The sequence below is a fragment of the Nicotiana tabacum genome, chromosome 3 (assembly GCF_000715075.1).
Source record: "Nicotiana tabacum cultivar K326 chromosome 3, ASM71507v2, whole genome shotgun sequence".
Taxonomy (NCBI): domain Eukaryota; kingdom Viridiplantae; phylum Streptophyta; class Magnoliopsida; order Solanales; family Solanaceae; genus Nicotiana; species Nicotiana tabacum.
The window spans coordinates 109,837,502-109,862,849 of NC_134082.1; the positions used below are offsets into that span (position 1 = coordinate 109,837,502).

A 25,348-nucleotide genomic window follows, 5' to 3' on the forward strand; every position below is an offset into this window, starting at 1 on the left:
CAGAAACATACACAGAAGTAGACAAGAATGAGAGAAGTTGGAACAATTAAAGAAACATGTTGTTGTTGATGCTTGAAAATTAACTAGGACATACCAGTAGAGAAGCAAAGTGCAGAAAGGAAAAGTAAGAAAAATTTCACAGTCTAGCCTTGGTTTTCAGCCGGCTAGACAAAAGCAGTAGCACAAGTAGTAGTAGAGAAAAGAGAGAGTTTTGAGTGTAAGTGTGTGTTCTTGAACACAAATTGTTCGTGTCTTTGAAAGAAGAGGGGGTGAGTATTATAGTTTTGAAAAAGAGGTAAAGTCTTAAACACAAACATGGAAATAATCACAATCAGAATCAATTAACACAAGTGATTCCCTTTAATTAAGGAATCACTATTTAACGGGTAGTAACAGGTTTAATTAAGGGAAGAAATCAGTTTGGGGACATATTGATTAATTCCATATAAGGGGACAGTAAAAGTATGAAGTAAATAACCAAGTCTAAGTACAAAATAAGCTTATTTTTGGAAAGGATTCAGCAAGGTAAAACATCACAGTAAAGGAAAGGAATCGATTAATTTTAAACAGATGAGTAAAAATTAGGGCTCATAAGAAAACCTTTTAAAATTAGTCGGAAGACCGAGGAAATCAAGATCAATCAAGAAAGGAACATGATTCTGCACTTCACCATATAAATAGCAAGGGATGAACAAGCATGCAGAGTTAAACTTGTTGACAAAAAGAAGCAATACAAACATACAGTAGTAGTAGGGGTAACCTAGGGTTCAGTAGCAAGAAAATATTCGAAGCACAGTAGTCAAGTAGGTCAAGTAGTCACATAGAATCAACAATGAAGAAGAGCATAGTAACAGGTAATGAGAATTAGAAACAAGTAAAGGTCTCGCAGTAACAAGTGAGGCAAAACTTCTAAGAAATTAGGGCTTCAACAGTAGTCGAGTTTAAGAAGTGATAAGAACTCAAATCAGATAAGTCAAACAAGGAGAAGAGAGTCATAGATGAAGAACTTAAAATAAGCACACATTTAAGCAAACAATTTCAGAACTCGGATAAAACCAAAAGGGAACTAGGGTTTTTAACATGCTAAAATAGATAGAAGAGCAACATGAACAAACTGTTTTAAACATAGCAAAATCACAGACAACATTAAAATCTGAGAAGAGTTCTTTTGAAAAACTTAAAGGAAAACCCTAATCGTCGAAAAATGAAGAGTCGTTTTGAAAGAAAAGGAAGAACCTTCGATAAAGCACTTAAGAAGTTTGTAGTAAACACAAATCTAAGATAGATCTGAAGAAAATTGCAAGATCTTAAAGATTAGGGTTTTGGAAAATCCAGAAAAGATGAGAAAGACCTTGAGAGTTACTGATCTAACCAGGAAAGTCAAGGATCTGCCTTGAAAGGGCATGAATGGCCGGAGGAAGGTCATGGATGGCCGGAGAAAGGCCATGAACAGAAGTTAAGCAAGGATTGGACATGATTCCTTCGAGGTTTGGCCATGAAACCACAGAAACAAACACCCAGGAGCCATAGGAGGCTGATACACATCTCAAATGGCCATGAGAGGCCATGGATTAGGCAGGGGTTAAGGCGGATTAAGGTGAAATTAGATGGAGGCGGCTAGGGTTTATGTGGGGTTGTAGAGAGAATTAAGAGGGAAGGGATTCAGAGGCGGCGGGTGGTGAAAAATGAATTAGGTTTAGGGGTCGTTCAGGGTTAAAAATGGTAAGAGTGAACGCTGGTCGTTGATATGAAGGATCAACGGCTTGGATTAAAGAGGGTAGGTAAGGGATCCGGGTTGGGCCGGTTAAATAGGGTTAGGGGTCGGGTTTAAATGAAATTGGGTCGGGGAAATTGGGTCTGATTTGGGGTTCAATTTAGGCTAGAATTTAAATATAAATGGGTTGTTATTTAAATAACCAATTTTCACCTTTTTAAATTATAAAAATAGTAAATAAATTGAAAGCACTAAAATGATTTATAATATACAATTAACAATTTAAAAATGCAGGGCTTAATTTTATGAACGTAGAACACAATTAAACCTTAAAATGGCTAATATTGCAATTATATGCAATTAGCTTTAAAAAATACTAAATAAAATTGTAAAAATTATCTTAGCTATATTTTGGCATAAAATTGAAAATTCAATAGATGAATTACCAAAAAATAATAATTTTGGAAGTAATTATTGGGATTTTATGGATAAAAAAGGGAAATAGATTGATTTAAAAACCTTTAAAAATTATGGAAAATAATAAAACACTTGGATATGATTACATATGCATATATATGCCATTTTGAAGTTATTTTGAAGTTATTTTGCATATTGAAAATATATAGGGAAAAATTGGATATCAACAACGTCTATATTCGCGAGATTGTCAGGCTTCATGGCGTGCAGGTATCTATCATCTCTGACTAGAGTATGCAGTTTACATCATGATTCTGGAGGGTCGTACAACATGAGTTAGGCACGCGGGTGGAGTTCAGTACAATATTTCACCCTTAGATGGACAGACAGTCCGAACGCACTATTCAGATATTGGAGGACATGCTTCATGCGTATGTGGTGGAGTTTGGGGGTTCATGGGATCAGGTATTGCCGCTTGCGGAGTTTGCCTATAAAAATATTTACCAGTCGAGCATTTAGATGGCCCCGTTTGAGGCTTTGTATGGTAGACGATGTCAGTCTCCGGTGGGTTGGTGCGAGCCGGGTGAGCTAGGCTATTGGGTACAGACTTGGTTCAGGATGCTTTGAAAAAAGATTAAATTAATTCAAGATCATCTTCGCACATCCCAATCCAGACAAAAGAGTTATGCGCATCGGAAGGTTCGCAACGTTGCATTCATGGTTGGGTAGTGGGTCTTGCTCCGGGTTTCGCCCATGAAGGGTGTTATGAGGTTCGGAAAGAAGGGCAAGTTGAGCCCTAGTATATCGGACCCTTTGAGATTCTTGAGAGGATTGGAGAGGTGGCTTACAGACTTTCACTACCACCTAGTCTAGCTGTAGTTCATCCACTATTCCATGTTTCTATGCTCCGGAAGTATCACGGCAATCCGTCTTATGTGTCTGATTTCAGCTTAGTCCAATTAGACAAGGATTTGTCTTATGTTGAGGAGCCGGTGGCCATTTTGGACAGGCAGGTTCGAAAGTAGAGGTCAAAGAACATTGTTTCAGTGAAGGTTCAGTGGAGGGGTCAACCAGTCCTGGAGGCGACTTGGGAGACCGAGCATGATATGTGTAGCTGTTATCCTCATATTTTCACCACTTCAGGTATGTCTCTATACTCGTTCAAGGATGAACGTTTGTTTTAAGAGGGGGAGGATGTAACGACTCGGCCGGTTGTTTCGAGTATTTTAGCCCCGATCCCCTAATTTATGCTCCCTCTATTGTCATTGTTTGGTTATGTAACTTGCCGCAGTGTTTGGTTTTGGTTCCGTGTGAGTTTCGGAGTGAAATAGGACACATAGTCCTTAAGTTGGAAGGTTTAAGTCGTAGGAGTTGACCGTAGTTTGACTTGTGTGAAAATGACTTCGGAATGGAGTTTTGATCGTTCTGATAGCTCTGGATGTTGATTTAGAGGTTCGTAGGTCGTTTCGTCGTAAATAGGCAAAAGTTGGAAAATGGAAGATTTTGAAAAGTTTAATCGGGAGTTTACTTTAATTTATTGATATCGAGGTTGGATCCCGATTTCGGAAGTTAGAACAGGTCCGTAATGTTATTTATGACTTGTGTGCAAAATTTGAAGTCAATCGGAGTTGTTTAGGTAGGAATCGACATTAGTTTTGGAATTCGAAAGTTCATAAGTTCTTAGGATTGAATCGATGCATGAATCGTGATTCTATTGTTGTTTGATGTGATTTGACGCTTCGAGTGTGTTTGTATAATGTTTTAGGACTTGTTGGTATGTTTGGTTGAGGTCCCGGGGGCCTCGGGTGTAATTAGGATCATGTTCGGCGCATTTAGGAACATTGAAGATTGTTTAATCTGGTGCTTTTAGTTTCCTTATACGCAATCGTGAGTGGATAAACATGATCGCGGAGAGTAGTTTGGCACTGGGGAAATTTTTCTCTACACAATCGTGAAAGGATGTATGCGATCACGAAGGTTTGGCTTGCAGTGAATCGCGAACGTGTGAAGGTGGTCGCGTTCGCGAAGAAGGAATGGCGAAGCTGGGAGCTGAGGTAGTTGTGCTACGTGATCGCGTGGCCTGGGATGCGATCGCAATGTTGAGGCTGCTTGTTAATCACGTTTGTGAGTGCCTTTACATGATCGCGGAGAGCAAATTTGAGCTGGGCCGAAATTTTCTTACGCGATCGCGAATGGATTCCGCGATCACGATAGGTAAATAACTAGGCAGCAGAACTTAAGTTTAAAACGAGGGTTTATTCCATAATTCACATTTTAGACTTAGAGAGCTCGGTTTGAGGTGAAATTTCAAGGTATTTTCAGAGAGATCATTAGGGTAAGGATTCCTAACTCGATTTTGGTTAAATTACTCGAATCTATCATTGTTTTTATTATGTAATTAGGGATTCAAGTTGGAAAAATTGGGGAAAAGTGATAGAACTTCTTAGGCTAAATTTTTGAGTTTTGAAAGGAAAAATGAGGTCGGATTTGGATTATTCTTGTATGGTTGGACTCGAAATCGAATGGATGTTCGATTTTGGTAATTTTGGTCAGGTTCCGAGACGCGGGTCCAGGATGACTTTTTGGGTCGATTTTTCAATTCTTTGCAAAGATCGTAATTTTATTTTTTGAATTAGTTTTCTATAGTTATATTTATAGTATGAAATTATTTTGGCTAGATTCGAGTCGTTCGGAGTTGGAAAATCGAGAGAAATGCCTTCTAGTTGATTGATTTTGCGTGGTTTGAGGTAAGTGACTTATCTAACCTTGTGTAGGGGAATCCCCCTTAGGATTTGGTATTATTTTGATAATTGTGATATGTGAAAGTCGTATATGCAAGGTGACGAGCATGACATGGGCTAAATATTGAAATTCCCGGTTTTTAGCTGTGTAGTTTCCTTTCACGCTTTAATTGAGTTGCCTTAACATGTTATAGTCATCATATTTAGTCTAATTTCATATGTCTACTTGTCTTATCTCTTATTTGCAAATTGTCCTACGTTTTTAGTTGAAGTACTTGCTTCCTTTATTCCGTATTCATTATTTAACTGTTGAATTCTTTATTTGAAATTTTTATTCTTGGAATGTCTTATTGTTGAATTTGGTATTGAGTTGCAAATGTTGTGGTTCCTGTCGAGGCAAATTGTAAGTCGAGAAATATCATTTTATTGAGTTACTCTCCGGTTGTTACTGTTGAGACTTTTTGTACATTGTGGTTGAGCCGTGGGCTCCTTATTGTGAAATTCTATTACTGTTTGACTTTTCTAGCAAGTTGTGATATTGGTCACTTGAGGTGCAAATTGTGACACGTTGTGATATTGATACGCATGCGGTGGTATAAGGTCTGGGTGTTGAAACGCATGCGGTGAGATGATATGGGCTTGATACGCGTGGCTAGTAGGGGAACTACTAGAAGTCATGCGGTGTGATAAGGTGGGCTAAAACGCGGGATGCTATTTCGAAAAAAAATAATTTCCAAAACTAAATGTAAAGGCTTCGGCGGTGATACAAGGAAAGATTGTGAGTTACTTTTGTGATTTAGGACTACGAGGTTGTACCTCGGTAGTGGCCCTTGATGATCTTTCTCTATTTGTTGTACTTGTCTTGGTTGTTTGTTTCCTTAACATGTCAATCCTTATTTTCTTCCCTGTTGTATTATCTGCCTTGATTCCTTATTTGTTTTGTTTCCATTGTCATTATCATTGTATTGTTATATGTTTCGTCCTAGTTTCTATTATTTCCAATAGAGCCTAGACCTGACCTCGTCACTACTCTACCGAGGTTAGGTTTGGCACTTACTGGGTACTGCTGTAGTGTACTCATACCACGCTTCTACACATCTTTTTGTGCAGATCCAAGTTACATCTTATCAGTCCCGATACTAGCGAGCTAACTTTACATTTGGAGACTTCAAGGTACACTTGTCCGTGTCCGCAGGCCTCATAGTCCAATTCTATCCTTTTTTATATTTTCCTTCCGTATTAGACACATTTGTATATGGATGATTTGGCTTGGTCATAGAGCTTGTGACTTGTATTATGCCGGGTTTTGGGCTATTGTATACACTTGGACCTGTAGAGATTTCCCTTTATATATATGTTGTTAAGTTTTGAGATTTTAGATTATTGTTTTCATTCACTTTCGCATGTTTGTTAGACTAGGTGCCGTCATGACATCCTACTAAGGGAAATTGAGGTCGTGACAACATTATATCAGTATGTGCCAAAATTTGTGATAAACATGATTTTTTCTTGATCTTTCCGTGCATCCTAATGTGATTATACCTAGAATATGCATCAAGAAAACTCATTAACTCATGCACGGCCGTAGAATCGATCATTTGATCAACGTTTGGCAATGAGAAAGAATTCATAAGGTTTGCCTTATTCAAATTTTTATAATCTACACACATTCTAAATTTATTATTCTTCTTTGGTACTACCACTACGTTAGCTAACCAATCAGGGACTCTTGAATTGAAATTATATTTAGTAACCGGGTTATCTCTTCTTTGACAAACCTGTTTCTGACCTCTGTTATCGGTCGTTTCTTCTGCCTTACCGGAGGGAAGTTAGGGTCCAAACTCAACTTGTGGATAACCACTTCCAATGGGATACCTATCATATCTGAATGCGACCATACATAACAATCAACGTTGGCTTTTAGAAAATCTATAATTATTGATCTGAGTTCGGGACTCAACCTCGTTCCCAAATAGAATCTCATTTCTAAGAACTCCTTGAACAAGGCCACTTGTTCGAGCTCTTCAACGGTTGATTTGGTCACATCCATTTTCTCCTGTACCTGAAAAGACCTCAATACCTGATAAAAATATGATGACTCCTCTTCTCCATTATCTTCTATCTGGGTTAAAGAGGGCACTGACTTCTGTAGTTTCTATTTACTTATCTCTTTTCCCTTGCTACTAGACGAGGTAACTACGTTCATCTCTCTTGCAGCCGGTTGATCTCCTCTGATCTGCTTAACTCCTTTCAGCGTGGGAAATTTCAGCAATTGATGATAAGTTGACGGCACAACCTTCATTTCATGTATCCAAAGCCTTCCAAGGATCACATTATATTCCATGTCGCCATCTACCACTTCGAAAAGAATGGTCTTCGATATGCCTTCGACATGTTTGGGCAGTAGAATCTCTCCTCGGGTCGTTACACTTGTTAAGCTGAACCCGGCCAGAAGCTTTATTACCGGAACTATGTTTTCAGTTAACTTTGCTTACTCTAAAACTCTCCATTGTATGATATTGACTAAATTGCCTGGATCAACCAACACACATTTAGTTTTAAAATCTAAAACATTAAGAGATATTACCAAAGCATCATTATGTGGTAGAAAAGCACATCAACATCATTTTCCGTGAAAGTGATGTCATCTTCTGAAGCTTCTCGGATCCCTTTACATGAGTAATCGATAACTTCGTCTTCTTTACTACTGAAAATGTCACCCCATTTACCTCGTCACTACCAAAAATCATTTTTATCATTATACGAGGTGACCCTGCATCCGGTTTAGCTGGCTCCCCAACGTCTCAATTTTTCCCATAATTATTTTTGGCCCAATCATTTAAAAATTCTCTAAGGTGACCATTCTTCAGCAACGCTGCAACCTCTTCGCGTACGTGCAGGCAGTCCCCAGTACTATGACCATGTGTTCCATGAAATTCATACCATAAATTAGGATCTCTCTAACTAGGATCTGATTGAATTGGTTTCAGAAACCTAGCCTACTTAATATTTCTCATAGCCGACACCAACTCTATTAAACTGATGTTAAAGTTATAGTCAGATAACTGGGAATGCGCTGAATCTCGGTACCCTGATACTTCTTTTTCCTGTAAAGCTCTGCTACTCCGACCACGATCCACTCTTCTATCGGAAGCAAACTTATCTGATGACTAAAAATCTTTATTTCCTCGCCCATTGGTCCTTTCATAAGGCTGAAAACGACCTCTAGAAGATCTCTGATCTGCATCAACATCAACTTTAAACCTTTCCTGATTTCGATCACGGTTACGTCCTTTGGAAGACACTGAGGAACTTAGTTGATCATCTTCTATTCTAATCTTTGACTTGTCGCGATAGTGGACATGTGCCCATGTGGTTGCCTGAAATTTTAACAAGCATTCCTTCAACTTCCTAGAGGCATCAGAGCTCAATAGGGTGAGACCCTTTGTAAACGCTTCAACTGCCCACTCGTCCGGTATTGTCGACAACATCATCCTTTCCTTCTGAAGTCGGATCATGAACTCTCACAATAGTTTGGATTCTCCTTGGGCGATTCTGAATATATTCGCCTTTCTTACTTGGACTTTTCTTGCCCCAGCATAAGTTTTAATAAAATAATCTACAAGCATTTCAAAAGAATTAATAGAATGCTCAGTAAAAAAGAATACCAAGTTAAAGCACCCTTCGTTAGGGTTTCGCCAAATTTTTTCAAGAAAATGGATTCGATCTCATGCTGAACCAAGTCATTCCCCTTTACAGCCGTAGTGTAAGTCGTGATATGCTCCTGCGGATCCGAAGTCCCATCATACTTCGGAATATCTGACATCTTTAAATCTTTTTAGAATCAACTCTGGGACTGCACTTAGTTTGAACGGCAACTGTATATACTTCTTGGAGTTCGGTCCCTTTAGCACCGGTGATGCTCCCAGGATTTGATCCATCCGAACATGGAATTCTTTAGCGTTTCGGTCCATTTGTTCATTCATCTCCTTCATGAATCTCATGAGCTCGGTCTTGAAAGGATCATTGGCGTTGTGATCGTTCCCAAATCCACTATTTGTACCACCTGCCTCATTCAAATTGAACTCCTCCTTTGGAGCATCGTTACCGGTTCTTTGAAATGTTTGATTTGCAGGGATGCTGGGAGGAATACGAACTCCTCCATTAGAGTTATTGGAACCAACCGAAAGCGTCTATTTCAATTCTGTCATCACCCGATCTTGTCTTGAGAGGTGATTCATAATTTTCCTTTGTTGCTCTCTCAAGATTTTGATCGTTTCAACAACGTGTTTGTCATCCGCATCATCAGGAGTTGGACTTCTCACATGACGAGAATTTTGACCTTCGCGAACTGGAATTGTTTCATCTCCTTCTTAGTGAGTTTCGCTAGTTGAATCATCACGCTACAATATATCCCCAAGTTCGTTAGGTGCTCCAACATTATAGGAATTGTTCACATCGTTAGCCGCCATATCTGATTTTTTTTTGCAAACAGAAAATAATAAAACTTTATTAATAACAGATGAATGGATCGAAGTAATTATACAATTGTATATGTCCCACAGTGGGCGCCAAACTATTTACCCGTAAAATGATATAGTTGAATTTGTTACGTGGTTTATAGACACATCAATTAATTTGATCCAGAAATATGAAATAAATAAGAACAGAAGTAAGATTATAAAAATAATTTAAGGAAAATACGGTGTGGCTATGAGTTTAGCTTTTCTGATAGCAATAGCAAGAACAATACTAAGAATAAAGTAAAGAGAGCAATTTGATAGAATAAGAGCTCATTTTAGCTTTGCGTACAAAATATATTATGTCATTCAATGGATACAAATTCTCTTATTTATAGCTTTATTCAGGGAGTTAAAATCCTCAAATCAAGCTCTCCTTTCCCAACCGATGTATCCCCTTCAAATCTCTGTCCTCGGTTTTGCCTATCTTCGGAACTTACCCAGTGGTTACATATTTGTAACCGGTACCAGCCTTCCGCTGGCTCATCTTTTGTCTGTGTCATCTCATCATTCATCTATCTGTCGCCGCTAATCAATTTTACCCAATACACTTTATGTGTTGCCTTTTTAACACTTCATGTTACTTAGAATGTGCTTATTAAACCCCTTTCATTACTAGCTCGTAAACAAATAGATCGCGTGAACTTCACCCGTGATAACACAACAAAATAACAAATGAAATAAAACCATATGGCCTTTAAGTTATAAAAGAAAGCATTTTAAGCCACACAAAAGAAAACTGTCTTTAGAAAAAAACACTCTCGTCGCCGCCGTCTCTAGTTCTTCTCCATCAGCTTAGCCACCCTCCACGAGCCCCATATAAAGAGTACTATTGATTGATAAATTTTTCCTTTCAAATAAATTCAAGTGATGTTTTTGACCAAAATTGTATAATGCATCTAAAAAGTCTTTGGAAAAAATGGGGAAAATAAAAAACGACAACCAAATTCATTTTTATTGGTTGGACTTTTTCTTCATGCTTATTGCACGAGTGCGGAACCAAAATATGGTTTATTTTTACTAAAAATACTCAAATAAGTGTAAAAAAAAAAGTTACCAAAGTATATATAACGCCACTAATAGTGGCTCTATATAGTAACGTTAACTGTACCGTTACTGTATAGCGCCACTATTAGTGGCGTTATACTGACAAACTTACATAGCGCCATTAATAGTGGCGCTATATGTATATTACCTGAAGACATAGCGCCATTAATAGTGGGGCTATACCCCTTAATACAAATCCTCCATCTTCTTCTTCTTCGTTCCATCTCCCTCATTTTCATTTCTGGTCCCACCACCACCACCACTGATTCTGCCCCCATTTTTAAAAAAATAAAATAAAATTTGGGTCCCCCCGTCACATAAAAGTTTAATATTTGTGGTCCCACTGTCGAGTAGAGCTTCGTATTATTGTGGATTCACTCTTCCGGAGTCAAAATTTCGATCTATCTACATTTCGAAAATTCTAAATCGAGGTATTTCGATTTATTTTAAGTTGAAACTTTTATAACAATGCATATTACTTGATTTGTATGTGTTCTATTTCGGTCTGTGTTTATTTTTTCCGAAACTAGCATGTTAAATTTTATCCGGATTTAATTTTAGTGTTGTATAAAAATATGTAAATTAGTCTAAAAAATGTGTTTGTTAATATCCTCATGTATATTTATGTGTTTTTATGCCGTTTAGTTTAGATTATTTTTTAGCGTAGTAAAATGTATACTTTTTTAGCGTAGTAAAACGTAGACCTTTTTAGCGTAGTAAAACGTAGACCCCTTTAGCGTAGTAAAATGTAGAGCCTTGTAGCGTAGTATTGTGTAGTAATTATTTAATTATCTTATATTCTAGCACGAAACCCATAATTATATATATATAATTCTTACAATTAATTTATTAAAAAATATGAATAAAAATTATAAATATATATATATATATTCTTACAATTAATTTATTAAAAAATATGAATAAAAATTATAAAAAAACATAAAATTATTAATGATAGTTTGGTACCACTGGGCCTCAGAAAATCTAGCACGAAACCCATAATTATAAAAATTATATATATATATATATATATATATATATATATATATATTATTTTTACAATTTAGTTATTAAATAAATATGAATAAAAATTATTAAAAAAACATAAAATTATTAATGATAGTTTGGTACCACTGAGCTTCAGAAAATCTAGCACGAAACCCATAATTATAAAAATTATATATATATATATATATATATATATATATATATATATATATATATATAATTTTTATAATTAAGTTATTAAAAAATATGAATAAAAATTATTAAAAAAACATAAAATTATTAATGATAGTTTGGTACCACTGGACTTCAGAAAATCTAGCACGAAACCCATAATTATAAATATATATATATATATATATATATATATATATATATATATATATATATATATATATATATATATATATATATATATTATTTTTACAATTTAGTTATTAAATAAATATGAATAAAAATTATTAAAAAAACATAAAATTATTAATGATAGTTTGGTACCACTAAGCCTCAGAAAATCTAGCACGAAACCCATAAGTATATATATAATATTTACAATTAAGTTGTTAAAAATATGAATTTAAATTATAAAAAAAAAATATGAATAAACATTATTAAAAAAATATAAAATTATTAATGATAGTTTGGTACCACTGGGCACGAAACCCATAAGTATATATATAATTTTTACAATTAAGTTGTTAAAAAATATGAATTTAAATTATAAAAAACACACATAAATTTTAATGATAGTTATTAAAAATTATGAATTTGCAGTTGACGACATGGATGCACCTATACATCCCGGCCCTCGGACGTCGGAGCTACTACCCCTACAGCCCCAGCATAGATCCGAGCATATATGGGGGGGAGAGTTGCTTACGCAGACTTTTCGGGGCAGGAGAGTGGATTTATTGTGGGAGTTTTTGACTCCTCCCCGCGTTCTACATCCCCGTGTGGTCCATCACCTGGAGGAGATGGGATTATATAGGATCATTAGCATTGGCCGGATACAGCTCGACTATGCTTTGATCACGACGTTGATTGAGCGGTGGCGACCAGAGACGCACACTTTCCATCTGCCCATCGGTGAAGTCACCATCACACTCCAGGACGTCGAGATTTTATATGGCCTGTCCACCGATGGCTTGCCAGTTTTACTGCCTAGGAACATGAGATATTTTAACCGGGCTTCATATATGGATATGCTGCACAGGCTCACGGGCTTCAGGTCCGAGGACCCAGATGTAGCAATTGGGAGTAGTCGTATGCAGTTGGTCCCCATTAGAGACCACTTGGTGCAGATCCACGATACTATCACCGACGACTCAGCGGAGGTGGATGTGGAGCAATATACGAGGCTGTTGTTGCTCCTTCTATTTGGGGGGGTCTTGTTCCCGAACACTTCGGGGAACCTAGTGAGCCTTCGTTTTCTGCATCATATTGCGGACTTTGATGATACAGTCAGCTACAGCTGGGGTGGTGTTGTCCTATCTTTTTTGTACAGGCAGATGTGTCGGGCATCCATGGGCACACAGAGAGACGTTTCTGGCTTTCTGCCACTTCTACAGGAGACAACTTATTCAAATAATTTGTCGTTTAGTTCCAATTCTACCTAGTTATAGTTAATCTTTACGTCAACTTTCTGTTTTAGGTTTGGGTGTGGGAGCGATTTCTGCAACTTCGGCCACCTCTACCACAGCTACCGGCTAATGTACATATTCCTGATCTCCCTCTAGCTTGTAGGTGGGTATTGCGTCGTAGACTTGCACGAGAGTATCATGGCCATCATAATCTCCCCTTCTGTAGGGATGTGTTGGATTTTTTGGAGGATGCACAGGTGAATATCTAACTAAACTTACCAATTATTTTTTAACTAGGTGTTGCGCATACTAACGGTTTGTGTTATTATTTGATAGTTCATCTGGACGTCGTACAACGAAGAGCTGATAGGTACCCTGCCAGCGTATTGCACGCACGGTCGCCATATTTGGAGGGCTTCCGTCCCTCTCACGTGCCTCGATATTGTTGAGCATCATGCCTCAGAGCGAGTATTTCGTCAGTTTGGATTTTCGCAGTCTATACCGACTCAGTCTGCATGGGATCCTTTACATTATGAGAGAGATGATAGGATGAGAGTGGACGACACATTTATTGAGTGGCTGACAGCGCAGTTGGGTATTTGGGACAGCCGAGAGGACTTGACCTCAGCTCCGCAACACTTTCCTATCGAAGTTTATATGGCATGATACCACACTGTTTCCCGACTTTTTATCGGGAACCCAGTTCATCAGGTAGATGGTCGATACGTCTCATACGCCGGGAGACATGAGGCTCTGGTATGTTTTCTGTTATTATCAATTACTTTAATAGTAATTTCTAGTCAAATACGTAGTTTATATTAAAAACTTTTGTGCAGGCGATTGGATTGCATACCGTATATCGTATGGGGCAGCAGATGCAGAGTTATGTCCACGACCCTGTGATCATGCAGGACTATAGTCGTCGCTTAATGGATGTGGCTGCCCAGACACTGCAGCGAGGCCGATCGGATCAGCGTTTGGCACACCAGCCAGATTATGTTGACCCAGCCACATACCAGCGAGGTCGTGGTATGCCACGGGGTGGTGGCCGACGAGCTATTGTTGCTCCACGACGACCTGCTGGTGTTGGACGACGTGGTCATGGGCGGAGAGGAGGTCCCCAACAAGGGGGCTTTGAGGCTCTTACTGATGATGTTGCTGCTGATATGGGAGGTGGCATGCATGAGACCGACATGCCGTCTTATAGCCTTGGCATTTATGACACTCCAGGGACGTCGCAGGTGACCCCATCGGGTCAATTCTTGATCATGGGCTCGGATTTTCAAGGAGTGGAGTTGGGTAGATATTTCCCTGGCCCGTCTACCACTGATGAGTCTCGACCGATCCGAGATTTTGATAGTGGGCACCGACTGAGTTATGGCAGCTCATCACATGCGCAGGTATGAGTTTATTAGTATTAATTTTATTACTGTTTTTACTATAACTTATTTATTTTGTTTTAACTTTATTAATTTACTTTTTTAGGCTTCATACGATGCTGCGACAGATGGCTACATTCAGGATCCAGACACGATTATGGTAAGACAATATAAATTTTTGTGAATTGTTATGTAGTTTTCTATACTAAGTTTCATATTATTATGTAGCCTTCTACTGGAGCTGACAATACCACCGATACATGTCATCCTGTGCCGCATCCGGCCATAAGGAGACGACTTGATGATGATGATCCTGATAGCGTACCTGGGCGGCAGGGGATGCGCCTCAGGCCAACGGCTACTTTGAGACACACCGGATGCGGGACACATTGATTCGGTCTTCCATATTTTTGTTTTTTTGGTGTAAATAATATTTTTTGTACATTAACAACAATATTTAGTCGAATATGACAGTTACTTTTTTTTAGTTCTCATTTCGTTTTATAGTTTTTGGTATAGTAACACAACAACTTAAACTTAACTTCCACTTAAATTAAAATAAAATTTAGTACAACAAACAAGGAAAACATTACTACAACACAAACACAAACATAACAGGCCAACATAATAAAAATACATGACATATGAAAATGACACTAAACACATACACGTCAATGCTCCATCCTCAGTTGTCATTTATTCTTCGCTCCAACTACTTAAATCGTTCTTCCATTTGTTCTTTTTATTCTTCTAACTCTTTCACTCTCGACTTCACCTCCGCAAGTTCCCGTTTATATTTTCGCTGCGTTCCTTGTGTGCTTTACAATTCCATTCTGCTCTCCATTTTTTATCTTCCACCTCCTTCAGTTTCTCCCTCATTTCTGTAATAATTCTATCTCCCTCCTTTTGTATTCTATGCTGGTATAACAACATATTATGAAATTCCTGTAATCTATCCCTGTAGCTTTCCTGATAACATGGTTCCTCACCCATTCATCAAATTCACAAGTAGGTTCGTCGGGTTGCTTGTACAAATTGTTTATACAACACCAATAGCGGCGTCCAACGTTAGCACCTTCCCACCCACAATCCATCATGCATGGTTTTCCACATAAGCAAATTGGTGGACGACCATGTTGAGCCATTTGTGAACTATTTGCTTATAATAAAAACCTTACTTACTTTTAATGAAATATTTCTTGGGGGAAATTTTTAGCACACAAAATAACTACAATGACCCCATTATTTATAGGCTAAACAAGACACATATAGCGCCATATCTAATGGCGCTATATTAGATAGCGCCATATCTAATGGCGCTATATTAGATAGCGCCATATCTAATGGCGCCATATCATGATGTTGACGAGACGACTTTATGTCAGCCGGTCACACATATCTAATGGCGCCATATCATGATGTTTTCAGCTTTTTCAGTTCGACAAGACAAGACACACATAGCGCTATATGTATATTTTGTGTATTAAATATCGTCATAGCGACACGACAACACACATAATAAATATACCGATAATTATATTAAATTATTATTTAAATAGGTAAAAAGGGAAAGTACAAATCATAATTAACAAACAAGAAAATATTATTTCATAAATACTTAAATCGTATACATAACAACTAATTATTACAACATGAACTCATGGGTAGTTAGGTACAATAGAAGAACACCCGCCCTGAGCTTGATTATTGTTGCCACCCAAAGGACATTTTCTACGGGCGTGGCCTGTTTGCGAGCATATACCACATTTGCGTGCATATACGATATCACTAGCATCCATTTGGTTCCGTATACGCGTTCTCTTCTGCACCTGTCTTTTACACAAATAGGACTTGTTACACACCATTTTAAATGGTTCTGGGGGCCAGTAATGCTCAGAACCCACTGGTTGCAACTGACCACTATATGTGTTTAGGTATTTGGAAACACTATATTGTTGATCAATATAGTTGGTCTCCGCATAACCAACACGTTGAAAACACTTGATGGCATGTGAACAAGGCATGTGGTAGATTGACCATTTCCCACATGAGCATAACCTTGTGGATTCATTTACAGTATGTACATTATTACCCCAATTATTATGGATAGCGGTGCGAACTTTAAAAATACCTCGTTCGTTATCATATTGCAAAAAGGAATGCCAATGTGCTCGCCGTCTGTATTTCTCTAATCTATTCATAGGCACTGGCATAAATTCAACACCCCTTTCCATCAATTTCGTTGCAGCTGCAGACAGTTGTACAAACCTCTCCGCCATCTGCTTGAACGACATACGCACCATGGTTGTGACGGGCAATCCTTTTGCCGACTTTAATAACCCGTTGAAGGATTCTGACACGTTTGTAGTAAGAATTCCCCAGCGTCTGCCACCATCTGCATGCAACGTCCACTTTTCAGGATCATGTCGCATTAACCAACGATATGCTGCATCGTCTTCTTGCCTGATAGAATCCATATGCCTCCGGAATTTATGTTGTTGGTGGTCTGTTGCTGCCATCCACATCAAATCATGTAGATCTTTTTTGGGATGTGCCTTCTTGAAATTGGCCTTAAAGTGCCTCACACAGTAACGATGGTATGCATAAGGTTCTTGCTAGGCAAGAAGGTTCTCCACAGAACTTAATATACCCCCATACCGATCAGATATTAGACAAATACCTGAACGATGTTTGACAACGTGCTCTTCAAGTGGTTCAAAAACATTGTCCATGTCTCTGTGCTTTCATTTGCACAAATAGCAAAGGCTAGAGGAAATATTTGTCCATTAGCATCCACAGCCACCGCTATCAATACGGAATTGAATATATATTCTGGTTTACCCGGACTCCGCTCAAGCTTCCATTCAATAATTGTTCCGGGGTTAAAGTGCTGCAGTGCAGCCATGTAGCTAGACAGATCTGCAAATGACTTATCCCAGTTACCATAGACTATTTCAAACGCTCTTTTGCGCTCAAGATATGCCTTTCTTTTAGTAATTGTGTGCCATATTCCTGGTAGACTGCTGTAATGCACTCTTTGATTTTATACCTTATGGACGCTTCGATGTGCGGAATAAGTACAAGAGATATCAAGTCAATATCCAAGTTGAAGTGATTCCCGTTGAAAGTGTCCATTTCGCATGTGTGGGTGGGAATGTATTTACCCACTTTCCACATACCTGTTTTCTTCTTCGACGCACGCAACATCCAATTACATGGCCAAAACCACCTGCGGCAAATAGCCTTGTATACCGTCGGACTTGACTCCGATACCTGCATCTCACGATACTCTTTAACATTGTGCATTTTACAAGCCCTGCTTACGCGTGCTTTATCAGGAAAAAGCATCCCCTTTGCAAGCACCGTTGGTCTAGACTCATCCCACATTGTTGTCCGGATTTTATCAAAATCCCTTGTGAGAGCTTCCACATCCGGCACGGCTGGCAAGTTATCAATATAAGGAATCTCCCTTGAATGAAACGGCACTTCAGACTCGTTCACTTTTCGTCTATGGGGGGCTCTCTTCAAATCCGGTCCTTCCTCCTCGTCCTCTTCATCACCATCCTCACGAGCAAATGGTGTCTCGTCTCCCGATTCATCGGCATTGTTATCGTAATCGTTGTTCTCTTCCTCACTCTGTTCATCTGCCAGATCCTGATGTAATATGTCGTTTTCGAGAAATTGAGTGAGTACGGGTAGTTCAACTTGCTCGTTTTCACTGCACATTTCAACAAAAATATAAGCTACTAAATTAATAAATGCTTTATATATGGCTGTAGCTTTTCACTTACAAGTTGTAATGTGATGACATTCCATGATGGACGTTTTCAGTTAGGTGATGACTACCGGATGGGTCACTTGTAAAATTCATATCCGGCCAGTACCCCCTATTAAATAAATGAGCATTAAAATTAATTCAATACGCAAAAATATACATAATTAACACAAACGAAAATTGAAGTTTACCACTCTTCTTGTGAATTATGGAAATCAGGGTATAAATTATTTTCTCGCTGCTCATTCGCCGACGGTGATAAATTTAAATCAAGAAAAATTCTTTCATCTGGAACATGTCCGGCAAAAACTGATCCAGAATAACCACCCGATGACTGGGGGTTATCTCTACTACGCACAACCTCATTTTTTGGAACGTCTTCGACCTTCACGTACATCTCCAACATTGTGATTACAAGAAATTCCCGGCATTCGTCCGAAGTCCTCAAGAAATCACTCAAAGTGTCATCATCGTCGATGTTAAACTCTGAGTAAAAAGCAACCCCTTGCGGCGTAACGGAATACGGATATCTTCCGGTTACTTTGAGTATCACTGAACGTTTTCTCATACTCATTTTTTTGCATAACAACGATATCAATGTTTCGTACTCCATTGAAAGTGGCAATTTAACATTACACTTAGCAGGTAAACTGTAGCCCACAGAGTTATTCTCCATCACAACCTCACCCCCCAATATAATGATACTCTTATTCTACGTTCTTCAGACATAATGAAAAAATGCTGGAGAATTTAACAACAATAGAAACCAACAAGAGTTAAAAAAAATTTGAATGAAGTTGTGGCGATTCTACGATGTTTATATAGAAAATGGCTAGCCGGGTTATTTTTTTTGTTTGTATATAGCGCCACAAAAAGTGGCTTTATACGCATTTAAATTATTGAACCCAGACATTATTGATGGGGTCATGTAATAAGGCATATAGCGCCACTATTAATGGCGCTATGTAAGTTTGTCAGTATAACGCCACTAATAGTGGCGCTATACAGTAACGGTACAGTTAACGTTACTGTATAGCGCCACTATTAGTGGCGTTATATATACTTTGGTAACTTTTTTTTTACACTTATTTGAGTATTTTTAGTAAAAATAAACCATATTTTGGTTCCGCTCTCCTTATTGCACGTTGTGTGTTATTCTTACCATTATTATTATTCCGACGAAAGTGCTACGAATAAAAGTCAATGAAAGCCACACTGGCGAATCTGCCACTTGCATGCAACGCGGGACCCACGGGTTGGAAATTGTAATTCACCTCCTAATCAGGGTCATTTCTGTAATTAGGCATCTAGAGCCCACAAATTTCAACACTTGTGAGTTGGGTCTCTCTTTGACTCTTGGCACCGCGTTAAGAATTCAAAGAACTAGAATGCAGTCATTTAAATGGAAAAAAGAAATTAATAATTTAATGAGGAAAAGGAAATGACAGGAAAAAAGTAATTGATTTGCAAGAATACTCCCTGAATTTTGATTTAATTAGAAATGTGCCTCCAATGCTAAGAAAAAGCTATTCATCCAAAAAAATGATGGAATATAAGCTTAACTATAATAAATTTGTGAGAAGATATGATATTTGTTTATATGAGTTGAAATATGCAACATTTCCTGAGGGTTAATACTTGCTATATGAGTTGTGATATGTAACATTTCTTGAGACAACAAAGACTATTTCTCATAAAATTGTATAATTTTGATCTATAACAACGACCGCTCCTGCGATCCAACGCCAAAGGTCTAACCCCGCTTCTGCGATGCCCTCTCTGCTTCTGCGGATGCGCATCAGCGCCCCTAGCTCCGCATTTGCGGCCCTTTGCTCAGGTGGTTCGGGATCGCTTCTGCGACCATAACGCCACATCTGCGGCCCTTTTCACGTAGGTGCAATTGCACCAGACCCTAGCTGTTTTAGCTCTTTCTCAAACTCCAAGTTAATATATATATATATTTGCTAACACTATATTGATCAATAAATTTCACATATCTAATGGTTTGTTAATTTGATTTTGTTTATTCTTTATCCCATATATTAACTTAATCTTGTATGGATCCATTTTACAAGAGTTATAGCGAAATTTATTGTTATTATTACTCTAGTTTTGTCTTCAAGTGTATATATTTTGTTACTAGTATATTATAATTGACTACTATTCCACTAGATAACAAAATAAATAAAAAAAAGTCTAAACTTTATTTTTGGGCAGATTATCAAATATCCAAAACTTGGGGGAGCCTTTAAGCAATTTAAAACGTAAAAGACAGATATACAGCCGTTGCAAGTGGAGTCTAAATATTTTAATTTTCTCTAGAGAAAGTAGAAAGAGAAAGAGAAGACAGCTATGTCGTGCAGAGCAGAAGATACTGTTAGCGTCAAGATTCTCTGAACAGCTTCTCTCTTCTTTTGTTGTCTGGAAATTCTCCTATCTATCTATCTATCTATCCGTAAGTTCTTTGATCCTCGTGCTCTCAGTTTTCTTTCTTCATTTTTATTTTTTCATTAAAAATGGTGGAAAATTCAACCGAGTCCGATAACAAGGTAAAAGAGAACAGTAAATCCGAGGAGAATACTGTTGAAGGGACAAGCTTTGGAACATTAGGAGAAAAGGGTATTCAATTTCTTGGGAAATCAGTATCAGAAATGAAAATGGTCAGTGATGCTCATCCTAGCTATCAAGAGTTGACTCTTAGTTACCTTTGTGAGAAGGGATTTCAAGAAAGAGATGTTTTTGAGAAAGTAGGTAGCAGTTATAAAGGGAAAGAAGTGATGGTATTAGGTGAGGATCAGAATGAGGAAAGTAATAACAGATGGGTAGAAAGGGATTTTCTTCAATTGAATAATGAGAGTAGAGGGAATGGGAATTCATCTAAAAGGGATTCTGTTGAGGATGAGGAAATTGAGGCAGCTAATAGAGAGAAGAAACCTAAGATTGAAACCCTTAACCTTTCTTTGGCTTTGCCTGATGTTTCACTCTCTTTAGCTGGCTCAAATAGGGTGGTCCCAAATGGTGGTGATCTTCCTTCTAGGTTGAGGCCTAGTAGGAGTGTACAGTCATTAGAACCATCACTTAACAATACAAGAACCACTCATTCCAATGATTTCACAGCTGCATCATTGTCTTGCTCCTATTCCCACGCCTTTTCCCACAACCCTAGTTGCTCGCTTACGCATAATTCAACGGAGTATTATGAACATTCCATGGGGAGTCATCGAAGGGGCAGCGATCACATCTGGAATTGTGGAGAAGGAACTAATGGTTCAGTTCATAGCCGGTTTAGGCCAATTGGAGATGGGGGTGTTGCTCTGGCGAATAACTATGGCGGAAGTTTTGCTCTTGGGAGCCAAGTTTTACATAAGGAGACGTGTAATAACAGTGTTTATAGGACTACAAGCTCGGATAACATTTCGTTTTTCCCATCTGAGTTGCCCGCAAGACCAAGAATTGATGGTCAATCGGGCGATTCAAGGGGAAGAGGTTCAGAAAGTCTCAGAGGTTTGGAGAGTATGGATGGAGGACGGGCTCGTAAGATTTCTAGGCCTGAGAGAATCCTTAGAGAAATAGTTTCTGAATCTATTCCTCTTATGGCTCAGATTGTGCAAGAGCTTCCTGATGAAACAGTTGAATCGACAAAGGAATACTTGAGGAGCCTAATTGCAACACCTGAGAGAAAAGACGAATTAGTTGGCCTTCAGAACAGGCTACATAGGAGATGTGATCTTACCAACGAGACTCTCGCAAAGTGTCACAAGACTCAACTGGAGCTTTTTGTTGCAATAAAAATGGGTCTCGGGAGCTTCTTATCTAGCAAAAAGTCCCCACCAACAACTGAACTAGTGGAAATTTTCTTACTTGAAAGGTGTCGAAATATAAACTGCATGAGGGTATTGCCTGTTGAGGATTGTGAATGCAAGATTTGCTCAACAAAGAAGGGATTCTGCAGTGAATGCATGTGTCCGGTTTGTTTGAACTTCGATTGTGCCAATAATACTTGCAGTTGGGTTGGGTGTGATGCGTGTTCACACTGGTGTCATGCTGTTTGTGGTATTCAGAGGAATCTTATAAAGCCAGGTCCAAGCTTCAAAGGGCCTGCCGGGACAACTGAAATGCAATTTTACTGTCTTGGATGTGGTCATGCATCTGAAATGTTTGGATTTGTTAAAGATGTCTTCACGTCTTGTGCAAAAGATTGGGGTGAAGAAACATTGATGAAAGAGCTTGACTGTGTTCAGAAAATCTTCCAAGGGAGTGAAGATTTTAAAGGCAAGGAGTTGCATGTTAAGGCTGCTGAATTGCGTAGTAAGCTAGAGAAAAAGATGATTTCTCGTCCGGATGTCTGCAATTTCATCTTTCAGTTCTTTAATTGTAAGTATACCTACCAAACCACATTATTTCTTTATTTTTCTCATTTCAGCTGTTAGCTTTGAGGTTAGTTCTTTGTACTGGTAATCTGAGCAAATTTCTAGGTTAATTCACTATTCTCTCTTTCTTGCTTTTGGTTTTTCTTTGTTTCTTTTATTATGTGAATCACTTTTGTAATTTAGAATGTATATTTGCAAAGAACACCTCTCAAGGACTGGTTATTTATATTAGTGACCTCGTTTAATTTTGTCGGTTGTCCCTGACAGGACATAAGTAATCCTTGTTTAATATGGCCTTAGCTAAGACTTCGAGCTGTGCTTCTTTTGGATATGATAAAAATAAAATAGGAATTTTAGTGTTACCAATAAAAAGAGAATATTGCTGACATTTTATAGTGAAATGAATACGGAGCATCGGGGAATAAAGGCTATGATCAATATGCTTAGAAACCTTCCTTTTCTCCTTTGTTGTTCCTATCTCATGTCTGCTTATCTGGATATTGCACTGAAGAAACTGAACCCCTCTGAAGATGCAAATTATTTGGACTTCCAATGGCAAACAATACGCATTTTTCTTGCAAAAACGAAAGATAAGTTCCTTATGCCTTATGGAGAAATAAATTTTGAATATAAAGATGATAATCAATGATTTAACATCACATCACTGCTTCAAGTGTATCAGTTAATGATTTCCATATTGAACGCTTCAGTGACTGAGCAACAAAGCCCTTTAGTGACAGCTTTGAGTGATTTATCTATTTTTGAATTAATGACTTATTAAATTTTTGTAGTGTGCAAGAAAGTAACTTCATATATTTTGGGAATTAAGAGCTGAAGTGTTTAGAGATGCCCTTAAAACTCTTCTTTCTGAGGAATTATTCATTTATTTACCGGGGAACATCTTTTTTTTTAAAAAATAAATAAGAACCATGGGAAACTATTTACTCGTAAGCAGGCTTCATGTTTCAGTTGAGATCATATTGTCCAGTGATATATATACCTATCAATTATGTGCTTATTGAGTATGACCTGATGATTGCCTTATCTGTTTGCGCGAATGTCTATCTAATTTCAGTTAACTTTGTTCTTTGATTAAAGACGCAGATGGGCTATCAGAGTTTCCTCCATCCAACTTTCCTGATAAAGACTTTAGTAGTCAAGCTGGTCCCAAAAAAGATGCGGTTGCTCTTCCTGCATCTACCTCGCTTGCTCCCAAATCTTCCTTCTACAACATAAGCTCTTCAAGTGGAAGAAAAGATATTATGATGTTTGATGAGCGTCAGCAGAAAGATGTTAAATTGGTTGAAGACGAATGGTCTGTGAAGCGGCTAAAGAAAGACGATCTTGATAGCTTGGAAAGCATCGTGCGGATCAAAGAAGCAGAAGCGAGGATGTTTCAGACTCGAGCAGATGATGCTCGCCGAGACGCAGAGAGTTTTAGACGGGTGGCTAGAATGAAAACGGAGAAACTGGAGGAAGAATATTCAGAAAAACTTGATAAACTCTGCTTGCAGGAGACCGAGGAAAGGAGGAGGAAAAAGTTGGAAGAGCTTAAAGTATTGGAGAATTCACAATGTGATTACTACAAGATGAAAATGAGAATGCAATCTGAGATATCAGGCTTGCTCAAAAGAATGGAAGCAACTAAGCAGCTGTTGGTTTAAGTTTAACTACAAAAGTTGACTATTTCTCAAGTAAAATTGGCAACTAGATGACAAATGGTACTATCTTGTCTTCTGTTTCTTCTTGTTTTAGATTTTACCCAATTCCTTTTATTTGTGAGTTGAATTTTGGTGAACCATTGTAAAATCTTGAATTTTTTCGAACTTCATTGGCTACTTTTCTCACTCAAAACGTGTCTAAGATTCAAAATGCATATGACTACTAATGTATGCTTTAAACTATCAAAAGTCAAAACCACCTGTTGTAGGCTGTGAGGACAAAGATCAAATTAGTTATTTGGAGGTATTTGAAGGTTTTGTATGGTTTAGAATATGTCTGAGCCAGAGTCCGAGAGCTATAAATGTTGCAGTCAAAGGTCATTGGTCTCTACTATTTGCAGCTTGAGTTCAGAATTTTGTCAACTAATGTTGCGCCCTGTAAAGGAACAATTCTGAAATGCAATAATTGGTCTGAGCTAATTCTCTTTATTGTGGAAAAGATTGAGAATCTTCTCCTCATCTCATTCTTTTAGTTAGAGACGGCCCACGTGGGCTTTAGCAATTGACGGGCTGGGCTGGGCTGGGTTAGCCCACCATTTTGATGGGCTTTATAATGGTCAGCCCACCCCAGTCCTATGTGGGCCGCGGGTCCCCATGGGCCGGCCCATCATTTTTTGAAAATATAATTTTATATTTTTTCTTTAAGTAAAAAGATGATTATTTAAAAATTAAAAAATATCTTATTGGAAATAATTCACAACTTAATAACTTTTTATGTTGTTCCAATATATCACAATAAATACTAAAAAAGTAAAAGACAGGACTATATTTCATTCACTAAAAGTCAAAACTTAAAACAAACTATTCAAGAGAACGTTCGTGATGCTTATGAGATATCCAACACACCATCTTCGTCAAACCATTTGAATCCGCTTGTGACAAGGTTGTCTTAACATATTCACTTTCATCTACAATTCATATTCAATATTAATTAGTTAAATATTAAAAATAATTAAATTTTAAAAATTGATAATATTTAAATTCACATAAAAAATATTACTAGTTTGAGTTCAGCAAAACCTGTGCAGCCAATTTCAAGTAGTAACAAGTGTTTGGACATTTTCATAATAAATGCAACT

The 25,348-nt window shown here is 37.9% G+C and overlaps 1 protein-coding gene across 1 annotated transcript; it reads left to right on the forward strand.

Moving 5' to 3' along the window:
- The first annotated feature begins 20,463 nt into the window (after positions 1 to 20,463).
- Positions 20,464 to 24,402, forward strand: LOC107823902 (protein OBERON 3-like). Its single transcript, XM_016650616.2, has 2 exons — positions 20,464 to 22,552; positions 23,647 to 24,402. The coding sequence occupies exons 1-2, from the start codon at positions 20,695 to 20,697 to the stop codon at positions 24,210 to 24,212; spliced, it is 2,424 nt and encodes an 807-aa protein (XP_016506102.1). The 5' UTR covers positions 20,464 to 20,694; the 3' UTR covers positions 24,213 to 24,402.
- Positions 24,403 to 25,348: the final 946 nt, after the last annotated feature.

What these genes read in the sequence shown, in the direction of transcription:
- LOC107823902 (XM_016650616.2), top strand. Translation starts at nt 20,695, where the DNA reads ATGGTGGAAAATTCAACCGAGTCCGATAACAAGGTAAAAGAGAACAGT. An exon ending in CATCTTTCAGTTCTTTAATT is followed by an intron (nt 22,553 to 23,646) that starts GTAAGTATACCT and finishes CTTTGATTAAAG; the next exon opens with ACGCAGATGGGCTATCAGAG.